The 20,044-nt window shown below is 38.8% G+C and overlaps 2 protein-coding genes across 2 annotated transcripts; both read right to left on the bottom strand.

Moving 5' to 3' along the window:
• Nucleotides 1–1,347: 1,347 nt before the first annotated feature.
• Nucleotides 1,348–5,348, bottom strand: LOC122719246. The gene is made up of 2 exons (XM_043944909.1): nt 4,435–5,348; nt 1,348–1,715 (listed from the first exon to the last, which is right to left on the bottom strand). Exons 1-2 carry the CDS (start codon nt 4,718–4,720, stop codon nt 1,576–1,578), a joined length of 426 nt encoding a protein of 141 aa, XP_043800844.1. The 5' UTR covers nt 4,721–5,348; the 3' UTR covers nt 1,348–1,575.
• A 9,266-nt stretch (nt 5,349–14,614) lies between these two features.
• Nucleotides 14,615–19,828, bottom strand: LOC122717460. Its single transcript, XM_043941550.1, has 15 exons — nt 19,747–19,828; nt 18,883–18,946; nt 18,644–18,810; nt 18,355–18,559; nt 18,034–18,210; nt 17,761–17,906; nt 17,458–17,668; nt 17,198–17,374; nt 17,002–17,120; nt 16,725–16,917; nt 16,477–16,644; nt 16,151–16,365; nt 15,813–16,047; nt 15,557–15,724; nt 14,615–15,432 (listed from the first exon to the last, which is right to left on the bottom strand). Exons 2-15 carry the CDS (start codon nt 18,932–18,934, stop codon nt 15,284–15,286), a joined length of 2,382 nt encoding a protein of 793 aa, XP_043797485.1. The 5' UTR covers nt 18,935–18,946; nt 19,747–19,828; the 3' UTR covers nt 14,615–15,283.
• Between the last annotated feature and the right edge of the window lie 216 nt (nt 19,829–20,044).

The raw sequence follows: 20,044 nt of genomic DNA, 5'->3' as shown, positions 1-20,044 counted from the left end.
AATATAATTACACGGTTTAACGGTTAAACGTGGGAAACGAGAATCGTGATGGATGGATGTGAACGAATTTTCGAATCGTTTTTCGTTTCGTCGGTCAGGATTGGTTTTAATCGATTTAACGCAGATCTGAGAAATCAGTATTAGTTACCATTATCGAAATGACCAGCTAGGATGACAGCCATTAAAAGCATGAACCAGCTGCTTCCCTTCGCAAGCGTTCCCCCATGGTGGAAAGACCCTGCGGTGCATCACGTATTATAATTAACCATATACGTATATATGTGTGTGTGTGTGTGTGTGTGTGTGTGTGTGTATAGCGTGTTGTGCCACCCCCATTTATTCATACCATTTCGGAGATAAATGCTCAAATATGAATGCGCATATATAGGGTGTATTATAAAAAATCATATGTGAGAGTCATTGCTCGTTTTTCTCTTCAATTTTTATTTCTATATATCGCCGGACACGGTCGATGAGATTACTTTGTGTTTCGTATTCGCGTAAAAATTACAAAGTACTTTTTGTTTAAATTATTAACAATTTTATTTTGCATTCAGTAACATTCACGATTGTCACTTCGGACTATTATCTTATAATTCATTTAAATGCGCCATGGTCAAATTCAAATATTAATATTATATATATATATATATAATAATTACAAAATAATTACAGAATAACATTCCTGAATTATCATAATTTTCCACGATTAATTTCGTTCGATTTCTCGCGCCTTTTGAACGCTTACCAGATATCAGATGTTCGACGCGCGTTACTTTACAGACTTTTATTATGATTATAAAGAAGGGGAAGGGAATTAAAGGAATGTACACAGCGCATATGATGAAAGCACGATCATTTTTTTTTTTTTTTTTTACTTGATATCTCTTAAATGACTAGATGACTAGAATCTTTAATAATCCTAATTGATATACATATAGATATAGGACTTTCTCCCCAAGATCTCGAGATAGACGAGATTAAACGGCGTGGAGATTTTCNTTTTTTTTTTTTCCTTTTTTCACAATACTTAATTCTTTGGAGGCGCTGCATTGTCGTTTCATCGAGGAAACGACCGAATCAGGCTTTCGACGGCTCACTCCTCGGCTAATTTTATCTTAATAAAAATGTTCGGTCGGTACAGATCCCATTAACTCGAGAATCTCCATTAATACTTTGCGTTTCTTTTATTTTTTTTTCTTTTTTTTTTTTCTTTTTGTCTCGCCTCAAGTCAAAACGCAACGTTTCGAATCTTTCGAATCGTTAACGGAATGAAAAAAGAAAACGATACAAAAGAAAGATACAGTCGATAACGAAGACGGTGAGCTCATCCAAACCTCCAAATCAATATATATATATATATATATATGCATTATTTACAAGAATAATATATAGTTAACAATTAGTAATTAATTCTAAGGAGGACAACGCCGACGATTATTCAATTTACAATACGACGACGATATGACGGAAGAGCGGAACGAGGAATAAATACACAAGATCCCATAGATGGGAGATAGATACTCTTGCCAGGATGGAACTGTTTAAACGCAATTAAGCACGCGTTACGCTCCCTCAATTCTGTGCCGCCTTTTTCGACGACTTCATCATCATCTTCGACGTTTTCGACGACTCGTTCTGCTGCTTCGCCGCGTCCACCGATGAGGCAAGAGGTTTCTTATTCACCTCGCATACCTTACGGGCTCGCCAATAATCTGTAAAAGAAACGAAACGGGCCAAGTTAAAGATTAGTATGCACATTTTGCGGTTAATTAAAATTTCAAATACGATACGCGCGTCGTTGGATGCATAAAACAAAAGGAATTAGCTCGTCCTCCGTGATTTCTTTCCATCCGCGATGGAGGGAGGGAAACGAGAAATTTGAAGTGAAAAAAGGAAAAAAAAAAAAAAAAAGGAAAGACAAAACTATCTCGATACTTTTGTTCCAAAAGTTAAAGTATCGTAAAGGTGTTTTCATTAATGGAAACATGAGTCGGGTTTGTTATTGCAGGTTACGTCTCAGTAAGTAAGAAGCACGAAAATTTCCACAACAAACCCCATAAACAAAATACCCTATGTTTGACTATTTTCGATTACTAGCTACTCGTTTCCACCCCATTTCTCCCCTCTTTTCTCCAATTCATTGCTTCTTTATTTACGTATATACGATTAATTACATTTCTCGTTCACATTTCTCGTGTTCCCATCTTTCATTTCTTTTTCTCCGCGATATTGAAAATCGGCGATCGTAGAGGCAAGGGATCGAAAACGAACACGATGTACGAAACTCGATTATCGTGTATCGTAATGACAAGTGCGAAAGGTGGAACAAATCGGAGGAACGGCCATATGTCGAGGACGCGACGATCCTTTCTCTTATCCTCCCTTTTCGCACTGGTTTGCCATATGGCGCGCGCGAAACCAAGAAGCTTCCTCGGCCGACGTCCCCGCCGCTTCCTTTCCTCTCGCTCGAAATTCCACCGGGAATTTCGATTGTCAACATCTGTCTCTCCGCGCCCGAGGAATAACCTAAAACGAGATTTTTCCTTTTCTTCTTTCTTCTTCCTCGCGCAAGGTACGACGCGTCTCTACCTGTACCTGCTTCAAGATTCGGGAACAAAGATCGAAGAGATCACTTTTGTCCGTGGATTCCTCCTTCTCTCCGATTCTTCAATCGAGCCAAAAATTTCCACCACGAAGACTCTAAAAGGAGGTCAGTCTCTCTTTTTTCTTCCAGATTCACCAAAGAGCACAAGTCTCCCTCCCTCCCTCCTCCTTTCTTCCTATTCGAAAGTGGTCGACGATTTGCAGAGGGATCGAGGATTTTCCAACCTCGATCATTTACGTCGCATAAGGAAGAGAGAAGAAGAAGAAGAAGAAGAGGAAGGAAAATTTTCTAAGCTCGTAGGAACGAGAGGGAGAGGAAAAAGGAAATGCAAATGGAATCGTAAGAAGGTATGCGACAGGTGGTGCGCGACCTTCGGAAGGTCCCGTTGTTGGCGTGTTCGCGGGCCTGATTTAATCGTGGGAAAAAAAGACACCGAACTCGTCACAGATTAACAGGTGTTGGCGGAAAAAAGGGCTCGGGCTTTCTGTTTCGCTCTGTTGACTTTTCCACGTATCGCTTCTGATTACGGAATATACGTATATATATATATACGGCTGTTTTGTTATCGGGACACATCGGTGCGTTCGTAAATACGAAATAAGAAAATATATAAAATCGTGTTCCAAATACGAGGAAAAAAATTACAGAGAGAGAAAATTCTAATAATAATCGTTTCTAAAAAAAAGTACGCGATTGGTCGCGAAATATGCACTTGGCCAATAAAACGTAATATCCATCGTGCATCCGAGCGACCGTGGTCGGTATGTGTGAATAATGGTAAAACTATTTGTGAGTCGGTGGTTAAGGGGGAAAAAATTCAAGGAATTCGATCGCGAGTCCGTCTTACTCCTCGAAAATTGGAGCCCTTCCGATGAGTCACAGCAACAACCCTTCAGGTATTTCGTCCTCCTTCAAACACGCATGACTCATCGGCGGTGATTCATTCGACAACCTATGAGAAACCACTTTCTACATTTTTTTCCTCTCCCCCCTCTTGCTCTCGTATTTTCAACGATTCCAATTTGTGCGTCGATTGTTGGCAATGCAGTCTGGAACCATGCTCCAATTAAACAGCGATACCGCCAATACCGACGATATATTGTATATAGTGTATATATATATATATATATATAAAGATCACGAGTGAGGTAATAACGATGAGAGCGAGAGAGAAAGAAAAGGAGGAGTGGCTCGTCGTGGGTTCGTAATTTTGGAAAGCGATAGTGGTTAAGTCAGGCAGGGTCGAAAGTTTCTGGATAGCGGCGTAAAACCAGAAGCTTGGGCCAGAAGGAGACGGAGGGAGGGAGGGAGGGAGGGAGGGAGAGAGAGAAGGCGGAAGAGACGCGGAGCGAGGCTAGACTAAGAAAACAGGTCGAAGCCGGAGCCACGCGACCGGCCTGCGCTTGCGCCTTCTTCTACCTTCCCTTTCCTCGCCAAGCGCTCTCGCTTTCCCGCCAAAATCCTACCACGCTCTTACCATCCTACTACGCTTATCAAATTTAATTCGACCCGATGGACGCATCGCTCCAAATATATCGCGCGTTCCATGCTCGCGTAAAGAAAATGTTATTTTAAACTATCGTCTCAAAAGAATAAACGATCGATTTAGGGAAGATCGATTCGATTCGAAGAGATTAATATCTCTTTTGTCGAGCGAGAGGGATCCTCCTCCCTTTCTCGGGCGGAAATGAGAAAATTTCTTATTCACGTTTTTTCACAGCTTAATAAAATTGGTTTCCAAGTAACGACGCCGCGGGATAATCGTGTGCACTCGGACAAAGAAAATTGAAAAGAAGGGCGAGAAGGAAAAATAGAAATCTGCTCACCGTGGATACTGGTCTGTCTGGAATACGGATTGCTCCGTTTCTTCGGCGATTGCTCGTACTTGTCGTGATATTTCTTCTGATAGTTGTTCTCCTTGTCTTCGGATCGAGGATCGACGCCCCATCGCTTCGCGAATTTGCTTCTCTCAGCGTCGAGCGCCTCGTGGAGCATTTCCACGGTTTCCCTCGAATTCGGTTTGCCGAACAAGCAACGTGGTACGCGCGAGGCCATCGTCGTGCTGGACAACACTGTGAAGTGAACTTCGCGACAGAACGAAGCTGCCAGCATCTCGAAGACTTCTTCTGTTTCGACAAAATCGAGCAACCAACTCGGTGGGAAACCACTTTCGTTCTTATCTCCGTCTCGATCTTCTTTCGCTTTTCAAAACGTTCGAGAGCGGCGCCCACGCGAATTTCCAATCCCGCATCCGAACTGGAAACTGTGCCGCTCCGTTTTCCTACCTTCCGAACGTCCACCGCTCCCCGGCCAACCGATCCACCGCTATCCCGCCCGATTTCCGCCGACTTTTCTGTCAAGATTTCTCGAAAATTCGGCCCGGCTGCCTACGCCGCAACTACTCACAGCTACCGAACTAGATAAGCAACTTCTGGTCTTCACCGTACGACGGCCAGACTCGTTCTGCTCGTTCGTCCAATCTTCAAGGCAAGGAAGCCTGTTTCAAGTCCGCCGTTTACCGAAGCCACGAGGTCCGGTGCCCTTCCACCGACTCTCCAGGATTCAAATCTGATTGGTGCGCCAACCTGGGTGCGCAGTAAAAATGGCGCGCATTTACCATCGCTCCGTCCCGTTCCACCTCAGGTATCCTCGCCTCTTCCAACTCGGCAATCGCGCTTACTCTTCACATCCCTTCGTCTTTCTCCCACTTTCGAACCGTCCAACGGATTATGCTAAGCGATTTTGGCCAGGGAAGGGAAGAGGCTCGCGCCATAAAGCCTACCTTTTATTTTTTTCTAAGTAGCACGACGTATAGAGCGATCACGCGGACCACTCTCCTATATAACTCTGCCTTCCTCCTCCTCCTCCTGCTCCTCCTCCTCCTCCTCCTCCTCCCTCTAAATCGTTTTATACCCTTTTTATCACCGCTATTCCTCGCACGTGGAAACCAACGCGCAAAGTTTCTCGCCTCTCTTACTCTTTCTTTCTTTCTTTCTTTTCTTTTTTTCACTCGCGATAACTATCTCGCGTACGTAACGTGGTTGTTGCTCCACCACGATAACGGTTCGATGATAGTTCACGACGATAGTATTAACGTACGAGAGATATTAAATTCGTAAGATTATTTTTGATAATTCGGACGTTAATATCGCGTGAATCGATTCTAATCGATAATTTACTACAGGTTTAAAAGTTTATCACATCGGGGGATCGTAATATTATTTCGTGATATTATTCACGAGTTGGAGGGTTGTTTCGATCGATCGATCGATCGGAAGGAGAAGAAATAGCCCGCGCTTCGCTTACGTATTTTCGCGGGTAGTTCGCTCGGCGTTCTGCGACGAAAGGAAAAAAGAACGATCGTTCCCAAGCAGGTGGACCAGGCAGAAAAAGAGGGAGAGACCAGAGTAGAAACGAGTTTCGTGTTGAAAATTGACCATCGTTTCATTGCGATTTTTTTTTTCTTTTTTTTTTTTTTTTCCTCTCTTTTTTTTTTCCCCCTCCCTTTCAAAAATCGGATATTTTCGTAACAATAAAGCTCGTAACGATAAAACTGGCCGAATGATCGCTCGAATTTTAAATACAATGTTCGGGCGAAGAAAATACGTGTATTGTTAGAGCCGTTCGTTCCGTTCCGTTCCGTTCGAATTTCGGAGCTGACATTGTGTTGCTATACACACGATAGAGGGTTTTGCACGCCGTATTCGTGAATGTCGGCCAGCATCGATCTCCTCAAGGTCGAAATTTCATTTTGGTACAAGGTGTTGTTATCCTTGATGCAACACTCGATCCTCGCGACTCCTCCTCCTCCTCCTCCTCCTCCTTCTCCTCCTCGTCATCGAGCCTATACACCCTTTTTATCTCAAAAAAAAAAAAACCGTGATGCGCAATTAAAACGAACAACGAGTTACAATATTACAATTAGCAACAGTGTGAGCGTGCTTTGTTATATATATCACGGTTTCAAAGTGATGGGGGTAAATTCGACCGTTACAGAAAACGAGCTGAAAAACAGGCGTACACCGTACACAGATCATGCGGGTATACGTGCGCTCGTGTACGTGTAAAATGGCTTCGAGTGTGACCAAAGCATGGACAGGTGAACACCGTGACCACGATGGTCAGTCGCCGTGACGATTACTCGCCGAGGTTTCTCATTGTTTTAAACGATATTTTTTTTCCCACCATTCGGAAATCGCGATCGTTCGAATGCTAATAATCCGTGATTCTGGAAAATATCTTCGGAAGCCTCGTTTTTTCCTTGATTCGTCGTTGAAGCAATCGTCCAGTTTTTTTAGAAAGTTAACGGGTAACCGTTATTTATCGGGGGCGAGTCGCGACCAAACGTCATTCCTCCTCATTCTTCTTCTTCTTCTTTTTTTTTTTCCTCGTGTCTCTTTATAAAAAAAAATATAAAAGAAAAAAAAAATTCACGATCATCGTGCATCGAGCGTAGATGAGAGATGATATTTTTTTCAGGGCAATTATAATATTTAGTGCCAGCTCCGGTTTCTACCGGACAACCGTCCAGTTCTCAAGGGAATATCGACTTCCTCCTCGTTTAAACGCGAGAACATCGATATCCGTGGGGGATTTTTTAGTTTGAACTCGGGGCCCCGCGCCCCCCCCCCCAACGAGTTCGTTGCTTCCGGTCCCGGGTACGCAGACCGGAACACACGGGGAGCACACGATGGTGTGACGTCAGCGCATCGTCGAAAATTAGAGAGAAACCGATCCGCAGGGGTTCTGCGTCTGCAGGATGTAGTTAATACCGCCGGCTTTAATAAAAACGCAAGACGATTACCGATCATTTTCCACGCGCCTCTGAACGCTCTAATGGACTAAATACAACCCGCGTTCGGTAAACCAATTCCCCTCCCCCTCTTTCCAAAGCAAATTGTTCCCACAACACTCGAAATCTCGCGATATTCGTAAATATGTTAGCACGCAACGAATATCGACGTTCGGAGAAAACGGAGAGAACGGTGAAAGACGAGGGACAAAGAAGGAAGCGAAGGAAGCGCGTGGTGGAAAGAAATGGCGAAGAATGGAATTTGAAAATTCAGAGACCCTCAACCCTTTGGGCAGCGGTCCGAGCAGCTGGCAGCATATGCTCCGCCAACGAAAGAAAGGAACGAAAGAGACGTCACCTCGTCGCGGAGGACAAACCGGCGATCGGCTTTTTCTTCTTTTTTTCTTCTTTTTTTTCCCCCCGTGGACTTCTCTCCCCGAGCACGGGCCGGGCCCATGGTCGACCGTCGTCGATTTAACGTACGCTCGATCGCTATCTTTTCGAACATCAAAAGAAAAGAAGCCGCGAGCGTAACGTCGAAGTCGACGATAAGAGATCCATTATCATCTGTCTCTCTCACTCTCTTCCGCTTCTCTCTCGATATTTCTGAAAACGCGACTCGTATTTCGAAACGAAGGTTTTCCTTAAAAAAAAAAAAAAAAAAGAAAAAAGAAAGTCAAAAGCGTGAACGTTGGTGGAAATTTCTGTCGAAATTTAGGAACGAGGAAAGAGCGGTGGAAGGAAAGAGCCGGCGGAAGAAGGCCAAGGGGGAGAGAGAGCGAGAGGGGGAACAAAGGGGGACGTGTTCGCAATCACCTGTGCACTCAGGTATCCTGGAGGGCGCGTAGAAAGAAAACAATGCCGGCTTTCCACGTGGACGTTTATCAGAGCTGAGCACGAAAACAAATAGAAATCCTTCGCGTGGCCACGGATATGCATTTTTACCAGGAAACTCGATACTCGTTTTCAACATGTTTGGTCATCTGTTCGCCACGAGGCGCGTGGTGCTCTTCCTACCCCGCGCCTCCACTCCATTCCAACTCGATTCGAAAGTATCGTTTACTCTCTTTAAATAATACCTCGATTATATTATTCTTTCGTCCTCTCGATTATCATTCTCGTGCAGGACGATAATTCCATGGAATATTTTTCTCCGTCCTGCGAAATCTGTTGTAACAATAACCAGATGGAAACTCGTCTCGTTTCGTCGTGTGTCGCCCGCCGCGCGTTTCACAGAACGAAAGGATAAGCGAAGGGGGTGGCGCGGCCAGCTGTTTGGATGCAGATGCTCTGGAAATTCTGGAATTTCAAGGGAATGAAGCGTAAACGGCACACGCCAACGAAAAATATTCAATCGTCGGCCGAGGGAAAAAGCGTCTGGCGTCGAGTCTAAAGAGTGTAGAGAGAGAGAGAGAGAGAGAGAAAGGAAGAAAAAGAGGAAGGCGTCCTCTTTTATTTCGCTTTCGAGGAAAACGAAACCTTTTTCCATCGAATGTATCTCCGTATACCGTAAACTCTGGCGACAATTACCAGGCCAGGTATCGATCGTTATGTAAGTAGGCGCGTTTCACGGGAACGATCGCGAATAATTGAGTTAATTGCGAGCAGTTTATCCGTTCGTGCAACCGAACCGTGGAAGAAGAAGGAGGACGGAGCGTTTAACACAGGATGTTCCTCTCCACTTTGTAAACGTGCGTGCAACGTGCTTCATTCGTGTTTCATTCATTTCCCGGCATTAACTTTTCGTGCGATCGAATTAAAACGAGTAATGGGAGAGGAGAATACGCGGCTCGCGTTTCGTTGGAAACAACGTCTCGTAAAATTTCGTGCGTGCTTTATTTATTTTACGAGCTGTAAAACTGGCCGGATCGGGGCAACAAATTTTCACATAGATAAGCCGTAATTTCTGTTCCAATTTTTCTTCTTCCTTTCTTTTCCTTTTTCCTTCCTTCCTTTTTTTTTTTTTTTTATTTATTTTAACATTCAAGGTGAACGAGATACGCGCAAGTTTCCCCCGCGAGATAGATACAGGAAACAATTTGACACAATTCGAACTCGTTCCAAAGAGAATTCGACGAAGAAGTAAGACGAGTAAGTAAGACGGATCCAGTTATTTCGCGTGCGAAATATTCGAAATTAGGGGTCGGATAATTCCGTTGCGCCGGAACGAAACATTTATCCTCGTCGAGATCTTTTTTCTTCCTTTCTCTCTCTTTCTTTCTTTTTTTTTNTTTTTTTTTTTTTCTTTTCCTCCGCACAGAGCGAAAGAGAACAGCATTAGATACGAATACAATATGGGGAGAAGGCGTGACCGAGAGTTTTTCGAGTCTCTACCGATCCAGCTGCTCCAGCTACCTACCTTCGCCGTTGCCCCTCTCGAAAACCACCTCCGCACGATAGTTCCTTCAGATAGACCGAATATAAGCAGATCTCCCAGAAGAGACCGGGCCAGGAGGGGGTGGAACAGCTGTTCCGCTTAGAAACAGAGCCTTCCTCCCGAACGAATCGTGATACTTTTTTTTTTTTTTTTTTTTTTTTTTTTTCTTTCCACCACCCACTCCCTTAATAATTCAACCGATCCTCGTCATTCGCGTCCACTGATTCGCCAATTTTTCCCGCAATTTTTCGTTACTTATATATATTATATAGTCGTAGGTTACTCGAGATTTGCTACGCGGGTGTTTTTTCTTTTTTTTTTTAAGAAACGATCGAACCTACTTTGTTAACGCATCCTTTTGTCGAACCTAGTATCTGTTAGGGTAGGTTCTTTTTTTTTTTTAAAGGCTGCGGTTATGTTAGCGGTTTGGGGGCTCGTGGGTGGACGGAGACGGAGGAGAAAGAAGGGAAGCTGGAAGAGGGAAGCAGGATCGCCAGATGCCGGGGGTAATTAAATCGCCGCAAACAGGAGCGCAAGCTTTCACGTTTGCTTGACGGATGGCAGCCCTCGAGGCATCCTGCGAGGCATCCTCGAGAACCAGCGTCCTAAGCGTCACGCGACGCGCGAATAAGGGAAGAAAGGAAACTCGAGCCGATTAACCTTGTACGTACAATGTTGAACACGTTGAATCTTCGACTCGATTCGAAACTCGACAACGCTTATCTTTTTTTCTTTTGTAAATTTTTCTCTCGCGTATTTCTCGTTACGAAGGTGAAACCATCGAGAACAAGTTTTCTTTTTCCTTCCGAAAAATACGCTTATTTTCTTCTTTTGCAAATTTTTGCAAATCCATCTCGCGTATTTCTCGTTACAAAGGTGAAACCATCGAGAATAAATTTTCCTTTCCTTTTCCTTCCGAAAAATACGCTTATTTTTTTTTTTTTTTTGCAAATCTATCTCGCGTATTTCTTGTCACGAAGGTGAAACCATCAAGAACAAGTTTTCTTTTTCCTTCCGAAAAATACGCTTATTTTCTTCTTTTGCAAATTTTTGCAAAACCATCTCGCGTATTTTTTGTTACGAAGGTGAAACCATCGAGAACAAGTTTTCCTTTCGTTTTCCTTCCGAAAAATATTCTTATTTTCTTCTTTTGCAAATTTATCTCGTATATTTCTTATCACGAAAATGAAACCATCGAGAATAAGTTTTCTTTTTCCTTGCGAAAAATACACTTATTTTCTTCTTTTGCAAATTTTTGCAAATCCATCTCATGTATTTCTCGTTACAAAGGTGAAACCATCGAGAACAAGTTTTTCTTTCTTTTTTCTTCCGAAAAATATGTTTATTTTCTTCTTTTACAAATCGCGTATTTCTTGTCACAAACCATCGAGAACAAGTTTTCCTTTCGTTTTCCTTCCGAAAAATATTCTTATTTTCTTTTTGCAAATTTATTTCGTATATTTCTCGTTACAAAGGTGAAACCATCGAGAACAAGTTTTTCTTTCTTTTTCCTTCCGAAAAATAAATTTATTTTTTTTTTTTTGCAAAATTTGCATCTCGCATATTTTTTTTTACGAAGGTGAAACCATCAAGAATAAATTTTCCTTTCTTTTTCCTTCCGAAAAATAAATTTTTTTTTTTTTTTGCAAAACCATCTCGCGTATTTTTTTTTACGAAGGTGAAACCATCGAGAATAAATTTTCCTTTCTTTTTCCTTCCGAAAAATACGCTTATTTTCTTCTTTTGCAAATTTTTGCAAATCCATCTCGTGTATTTCTCGTTACAAAGGTGAAACCATCGAGAACAAGTTTTCCCTTCGTTTTCCTTCCGAAAAATATTCTTATTTTCTTTTTGCAAATTTATTTCGTGTATTTCTCGTTACAAAGGTGAAACCATCGAGAACAAGTTTTCCTTTCTTTTTCCTTCCGAAAAATACGCTTATTTTTTTCTTTTGCAAATCTCGCGCATTTCTCGTTACGATAGCGAAGCTGAAGTCATCGAGAACAGATGAACAGATGTTGGGAGCGATTAACTGATCGGCCGAACTTCCGCCGATCTCCGCGAAAAGATCCAGGTTTCCTCGAGGTCCAACAGGAAGCAGGAAGGACACATCCGTCCGATGGTTAGAAAAGGCTACACGTCGGGTAGGTAGTCGTTCATTGAGATCAAAGAAAATCGAATCCCGACGAGTTTGACCGGTCCTTTCCTTTCCTTTTTCTTTTTCCCTTTCTCGATCGGATAATCGATTTTAATCCGTTATCGTTTGTTTCACGCTGTTTCACACGAATATAAAGATTATATGTACAATTACACAAATTACAATTAATCCCATCTCGTGGATCTCGATCGAGGCTCGATCGAACATTTCGATCGAGGGACGAAAGAGAAAGAAGAGGGGGGGGGGGGGGGGGAGAATTTAAAGCACGAGAAAGGTAGAATCGGAGATATATCGAGGAGGATCGAATCTGGGAGAAGGAGGGATGGGAAACGGGGTTCCCGCCAATTTCTTAAATTGTGCTCGAGGCAATGTAACGGCCGCCGGTCCGAGATGCCTCGAAAGTGGCAGGTGCAACTCGGGCCAAACTTCATTAAACACAATCCCATCTGCGCCCTCATACTTCCAAAACGTCTTGCGGCCGATGCTGCTCTTCCAGACGAAAAGGGAAAAAAAAGGGAGGAGGAAGAAAGCCAGGAAGCCTGTGGAAGTTTTTCAAAACTGTCGGTTGAACTGTCGTTTCGCGTTTCCTTTTTTTTTTCTCTCCCCTCTCTCTCTTTCCTTCTTCCTCTTCTCTTCTAGCCAAATTCGATACATATGAACAGTTCGCAACAGTTCATCGAGATCGATTACGAAACTTCGATTTCGATTCGAAGAAACGAAACAGAAGAAGAAGACAGATCTATGCTCTCCAATCTATCCTTCGACGTTTGGATTAAATTGGAACCTTTTTTCTTTCTTTCTTTCTTTCTTTCTTTCTTTTTTTTTTTTTTACATAAGGAAGAAAGATCAGTCCACAGATACACGAAGGAAAAACCGAAGGATTCCACGGGTTGTGAACGAAAGAGGAGCCAGTAGACGGAGAGCAGTTTCGGTTAAAACACAAATAGTTTCTTGGAAGGAGGATGTGGCCACGTGGCTGATCCTTGTGGCACGCGTGCCCGCTCCTTTCGACCTTCTTCCAAGATTTATCGATATCCTGTCTATCGGCGTGGAGCGTAACAGTATAGAAGAAATTCAAATTGGACCATTGTCGAGCCATTGTATGAGCCAAATTTTCTTCTTCATCCGTGTCTACATTCCGTATCAGTTTTATCTTCTTACAACTCGAATCGAATACGCTTCGTATTATTTCCTTGTGTTTGTGCGAATTCTGCTTATCCTCTATTGCGCAAATTATTTATGTTAGATTTCGAGTTCGGGATTCAAGGAGCAGCGATGATGATTTTCATATTTATGTAAATTGTAAACAGACTTGGATACGATAATCGACGTACGGTATGAAAGGAACACTTGCCGGAATAGGAAGAGAATTGGAAAAAATCGTACCACCTCCCCATTTTCCCATGAAACTTGCCGTCCCGGCGAAAGGTGGGTGCTTTTCCATGGGTTACGATCCGTACGACATAATAAAAGACGACCCGGCTCAAGGAACGAGGTGTATAATAGGATTTCCAGGACCTTTAAACTTTAAAGAGACCCTTGAACAGCTGACGTGTTTTAAGGCGAGCAGGTATGGTGGATTCTGAACACCTTTGTGGAAATTGTATTTTTATACATTTCGCCAGAGGTGGAGAAATTTTTAGAAAACTTTTGGAAAAGGGAGAACGTTCGGATTTCTTCGATTTTCTTGATTAACTCGTAGTGAAAAATTAAATTTACTAAGGTGTTTCGTTTCGTGCCGTATTGAAAGTCAAGATCCTCTCGTTAAATTAATTTTAAAATATTCACTCGAACGAGTATAAAGTGCAACGGATAATCGAAAGTAAAATTTTATGATCAGAAGGAGGAAAAATATTTACAAATATAAGAATTCTTTCTATTAATTCGTTGAATATTGAAAGAAGAAGTGTGATTTAATTATATTTGAGATTGTTGGAAACCAATGATCAAAATGATTATCGATATTTTTGTAAATTGCTCGAATCGGAATGATATATTTTCAAGAATAATATCTTTCTAATTAATTCTCACGGATGACAAAAAATTTTGATCGATTCGACGTAGCCGTAAACATCCATCCCCTTAGAGGAATTAACTGATTATCATGGATTTTATTGCGGCATCTGTTATCCACGATACGATATCCAACTATCCAAACGAAGGGGTAGTATCCGGCATTTGATGTTACTTCAACGTGGAATCGATGTGAAATACGATCTCTTTCCGGTTTAATAAATTCTCTTGGGGTTTGCGTCGAATATGAAATTTTTCGTTTATCTATATATATATATATATGTATATATCCATCTACTAACCTTTTTTACGTATGGAGGATATCGAGGGACGATACGTAAGATATAATGAAATAATAAAATGTTCTCTTTAATTAATTCCGTTCCCAACTGCATTAAATTCGATCGAGCAATTTTTTGCGATTTTGCATTGAAATGGACTATCGGGTTCACACGCACGACGTAACGCATATTAGAATATGGAAGATAAACAATAATGGGGAGGGGGTGGGCGTAACCGTGACGGAAGCACGAAGGGTGGTCGAAGCATCGAATTGTTCCCTAAAATGGGATAATTAACGAATATACGGCCACTTTCCCACCACCATGTGGAATAAGGAATATATTTCGTTCAAATATATCTATATGTATTTTAATATACAAGTTGTTCTTGAAAATGATATAAGTTTATTTATTCGTACGTTGAGATATTTAAGGATTTGAACTATAAACTTGTTAAATTTTATTGAGTAATAATAATTGTAATAAAAAGTGTTAAAGAAAATAAGCGAGTTTTTTAGAACAAATACGATTTATTTACCACTTTCGATAATAGCATATTATGAAGAATATAAATTAGATAATTTTTTAATTTATATCTTAATTTGCTTTTATCGAAATGTATTTTTTTAATGTAAAAAAAATAAAAACTTCTAACGTAAGTAAACGGCATTCGGTAATCGAGTTTATTAAAAAATAATTTCATTTATATATATATATATATGTTATAACGAATTTGTATAAATAAACAAAATATTAAAATAGTTAATAACGATAGACTTATTCATATTTCAATCTTATTTCTCGATCTCATCATTATTACGAATTAGACTTATTCCAGTTTCAACAAAAATACTTACTTAACATTTTACGGTTCAACTTTTCTTTTTTTTTTTTTTATCAATTTATGAGGATATTTTGTACACCATTCACTGTGTACGATTATAAATATATAAAAAGAGGATATCTATATTAAAAACTTCCAATTAACTCATTTTTTCCAAAAATGGACTTATGTCATTTTCAAAAAAAAAAAAAAAAAAAAAAACGACTCATATTATCGTGACCTCGAAAAAATAGAACATGAGAGACATTCGCTGAAATATAGATACATCAACAACGCAGATATACCGAGGATCATAATAGCTCCGATGGTACATCCTATTATTAATCCAATGTTAGGACTTGTATCCTGAATACACATTACTGAAAAAGAAGAAAAACAAAAAAAAAAAAATCAAATGTTAAATCTGAATTACACGTTATGGACAAAAGTTTCCATGTAGCGAAATTGAAATTTAATAAAACGTCGATGTACGATGATCTTTACCCGACTTCGTAGCGATCTTGTTCTCGGTGTTGAACGCGATCAGTGTAACGTTAGCGACGGTCACGTCGACGTTTTTCACTTTTACAGAGGTATTGTCACCGCATTTGTAGAGGTTGTTCAAAGGAGCGGAAATCATATCGATATTTTCGACAGCGGTGTATCTCTCCTCTGAATTAAAAAAAAAGAAATAATAATAATTATTTTATCCCAAAATACAAATTTTTTATAAATTGCCAAACAAAAAAAAAACTCTTACCATTAGAATTGGGAAAATTTGTTTTATCCATGTAAATGTTCAACTCGATCGAATGGAGCAAATAATTTGATTCGTCTTTTTGAAAATTGATCTTAAACGAGTTATTTTTCTCGTTCTTGTACACGTTATACGATTCTGACTTTTCAAACCAAGTTAATTCCATCGTCGAATTTGTGCTCCCGCAATTTCCGGTTACCGTGCTACTCGCCGGTATCGTTAAAATCGTTTCGTTCGTCTAAAACGAACGGGATCAAGATTAATTCGAAAGAGATAAGGGAATAATATACGCCGTAAGAAAGTAAAGGTAAAGAGTAAGGTTGTTCGAAAAATATACATACTTTGGATTGCTTCGTCACGTAAGGTATTTTCATAAAAATTGTCATGTTCGCTGCGATACAAGCCACGTGCGTTTTCTCGTTTATCACAACGTAATTATACTCGTTCACGTAAGGATCAGGTTCGGGCGTAGTCGATGATTGGTCGGTTGTCGTTTCAGTTGTGCTCGATACGATCGGCGATGTGGTGGAATCTTGACTTCTCGAACAGTCTGTCACTGTACAGAGAATTAAAAGGCACATTTTTTTTTTTTTTATTCTTCTAATTTTGAGATATAAGAATATTCGTAGGAGAGGTAAAAAAATTAATTATAAAATATTGACGTTACCTGTTTTCGAATTCAAATTTTCATCGGTATTGAATGCGGTGAAAAGGACGTTGTTTATGTCGATCACGATATCGTCCAGCTTTATCTGCCAATTCTGATCGGTGCAATTGTAAATTCCGGACGTTGAAAATAAATCGAGACCAAAGTCTGACATTTTGTGTATCTTATCTAAATTGATTATGATTATAAATAAATAGGAAAAAATAATAGTAAAAATCTCGATGTTAAAAGACATTTTTCGAACGTACCCGCGTAAATATTGACCTCTATTTGATAAACAAAGAAATCAGTTTTATTACGAGCGATATAAAATATAATATTATTCATCAAATTCTCTTCTTTCGATTTTGTCCACATCAGTTCCATTTGAGACCTCTTAGTGTCGCAACTGCCATTTACCTTAGCTTCGAGTGGAACTATTATCGCATCTTTATTCTTATTCTACGATAAAAATGTATTTATCGTTAGAGTTGATATCGTTGTAGCAACAACGAAACAAATTTATATTGTAATTCGTGATCTTACTTTCGAATTACTCGTATCAATTGATATGTTCATGTTCGCCAAAATGCAAGGTATTTCTTCTTCGTTTCGTACAATGTAATTAAAGTCAAATTCGGAAATATTAATTTTACAATCAGCCACTGAAAAACAAAAATTTTTTTCCTTCCCTCTCCAATTCTCATATTTAATTTAACCAATAATAATAGAAATATTTTACCCTTTTTCGACACTAAATTATTTTCCACATCGTATGGGATCAACAGAGTATCGCTTATTGTAACGTTAATGTCGTTTCCTGTCGCTATTGCGATTTCTTCCGTGCAACTATAAATTCCATTTACGGGTGTGGGGAACAAATTAGCAAATTTCATAGCTGATGTATTTTTACCTGTATCTAATATTTTTATCGTGTTAATGGATAAAAACAGATTTATTTGTGTTTAATTATATATATATATATAAAATTTAAACGCATACTTGTAGCATTCGGAAAATTTTCTTTATCCATAAAAATGTTAATTATTACGTAGCGAAGCAAATTTTTCTCTATTTTGGAAAAATGAAATATAATTGAATTTTTATTCGGCTCATCTTTCGAGCTCCAAACTAATTCTATGTCAAATGTGTCAGTTGTGCAAGATTCTATGACATTAGTCCTGGTTGGAACTGTTATATTTACATTTTTCATCTGGAAAGGAAAGATTAATTTTTAGATAGATCCAAATATATGTAAAAGCATTTTAATTTAAAACAACATTTTTACATTTCGATTTCTTTTACCTTCAAATCCTTTGTCATATACGACATCTGTACGGTAACTGACATTCTTAACAATCCACAAATTGTGTTATTCTTCCATTTTGCGATGTAAGGGAAAGTTTTATTATTGGCCCCGTCTTTTTCGGGATTTATGCAGTTTGTCACTTCTGCAAATCCACAAATATATATCTTATCCGTCTAAATTTTTAATTTTTTCTCGTCGAACATGATGCATGACTTTTATCGTATTTATTATACGAAATACAAGATAATACATCATAGTTATTAATTTACCTTTACGCGAGGAAATATCGTTATTGAATGCAATCAAAGAAACGTTTGTCACAATTAATTCAGTACCATTCAATTTCACTTTTTTTTCTTCGTCACACTTGTGAATTCCATTCTTCGAGAATGCAGGGAATAAGTGGAGGTCCAAATCCGATTTTGCTACAAACCATTTATCTCCATCTAAAAATTACATCGTATTTGTAAAAAAAAAAAAAAAGAAAGTAACAAAAAATACGACATAATGACACAAGAAGAAGAAGAAGAAGAAGAAGAAGAAGAAGAAGAAGAAGAATTATTTAAAATTATAAACGTTGTGCTTTTCACCATTTGGAAATTTTTCTTTGTCCTTATAAATATTAAGCTCGATTGAAAAAACCGTGAAATTGGTGTGATCATTGATGAACGTAAATTTAATCGTGTTATCTTTATCACTTTTTCCTTCTTTCCAGCTCAATGTCATTTCGGATACTATAGATGAACAATGGCCTTGTACCGTAGCATTATTTGGAACATTGAAATTTGTATTTTTCTGGAATAGAAATGTTTATTTATTGCTTAACATTAATTTCCAATCGATAGGGACACGAGATACTTTTTTGTATTTAATTCTTGCCTTTTCATACGGTATCATGAAATTAATTGACATATTTGCCAAAATGCACGGTTGACCTCTCGTGTTGTTAACAACGTATAAAAAATTGTCCATTTTCTTTCCATCATCTCCATCCGTTAACGAAGGCCGGACATTTATTTTTGATCCGTTAACGTTAACAGATAACGCTGAAATTTCGTGTCAATTCAATACCCGATACCTCGAATTTTGTATATAAATTTATATAAATATGAACTCACCGATAACGATTGACACGGGTAAAAGTAAAAATTGTACGTTTCCACGATTCATATTTCCTTCACTCTGTAATTATTCACTCTTCTATGAAATTGTAAATGACTCGAATCACTCGCGAAAATGTTGAAAATATAATCGATAAAAGGAGATTGAAAACGAAGAGGAAACGATGCATATGATGCGTGACATGATGATAGAAATCACTTTATACTTTTACTTTTAGCGTTATCATTCGTTCCCAGATAGAAATTAGATAAAAACGTTATTTCAATCGATCGATATATAGTATATTCGTGAATGTACTATCTTTTTCAAATAATTCGATCGAGTAAACTAATTTTTTTCTTTTTTTTTTTACTCTACCATTCTCGATTAATCTAACTAATCTCTTCACTTCGAAATTTCGTAGAATTAGATCGATAATTTTCGATATCATCGATATTTTAGAATTCAGTATTATTAACCTTAACTATCTTGTATGTTTTTTACATACCGTTCTAAGAAAAAGAGGATTAAAAACCTATTGTGGGGGGAAAAAAATATTTAATATACAAGATTTATATTTCTATACTTATTACAACTACGTTTTAATATATATATATATATATATCTATCTTGAAAAAAACAATCAATTAAATATTTACTATTATGAAAAATATATAAAATCCAGGACAACGATCTCTCGCAATAATCAAAAATTAAACGAGAAATCGTTGTGTAATATGAAGTTGACAATAATTAAAAATTAAAAATTGAACTAAACAATTAAGATATACGCTCAACAACAAGTATAAGGCGGCAATGCAAGTGAACGCTGCATTACAATATACAATATAAATATTGAAAAAAATAAACTGACTACTTACTTATTATGAAAAAATATATATAAGGGACCCTCCCTCTCTATAACGATCCCTCGCAATATTCAAAAAATTAAACGAGAATCACTTTGTAATGTGAAGTTGACAATACTTTATATAAAATTAAAAATTGAACTAAACAATTAAGATACACAGCTCGCAACAACAAATATAAGGCGATAATGTAAGTAAACACAATATCGATTCTAATCTCGATATCAATATATTTCCATCGTGTTCTCTCGTCTCCGTTTCGATCGCGACAGGAGGAGGATGCCCTCTTGTTATTATCGTTTCGTGCGTA

The sequence above is a fragment of the Apis laboriosa genome, unplaced genomic scaffold (genome assembly GCF_014066325.1).
Source record: "Apis laboriosa isolate Shangri-la unplaced genomic scaffold, ASM1406632v1 scaffold11_cov152, whole genome shotgun sequence".
NCBI lineage: Eukaryota > Metazoa > Arthropoda > Insecta > Hymenoptera > Apidae > Apis > Apis laboriosa.
The sequence above is the reverse complement of the archived record's forward strand: the minus strand, read 5'-3'. Positions and strand labels throughout refer to the sequence as shown.

Excerpts from the sequence above, each read along its gene's own strand:
- LOC122719246 (XM_043944909.1), bottom strand. The coding sequence starts at position 4,720 with ATGCTGGCAGCTTCGTTCTGTCGCGAAGTTCACTTCACAGTGTTGTCC. Across the intron at positions 1,716-4,434 it reads CAGACAGACCAGTATCCACG|ATTATTGGCGAGCCCGTAAG; the intron begins GTGAGCAGATTT and ends TTTCTTTTACAG.
- LOC122717460 (XM_043941550.1), bottom strand. The coding sequence starts at position 18,934 with ATGAATCGTGGAAACGTACAATTTTTACTTTTACCCGTGTCAATCGTT. Across the intron at positions 18,560-18,643 it reads TCATGATACCGTATGAAAAG|AAAAATACAAATTTCAATGT; the intron begins GCAAGAATTAAA and ends TTTCTATTCCAG. Across the intron at positions 17,375-17,457 it reads AAATTTTCCGAATGCTACAA|ATACAGGTAAAAATACATCA; the intron begins GTATGCGTTTAA and ends TAAAAATATTAG.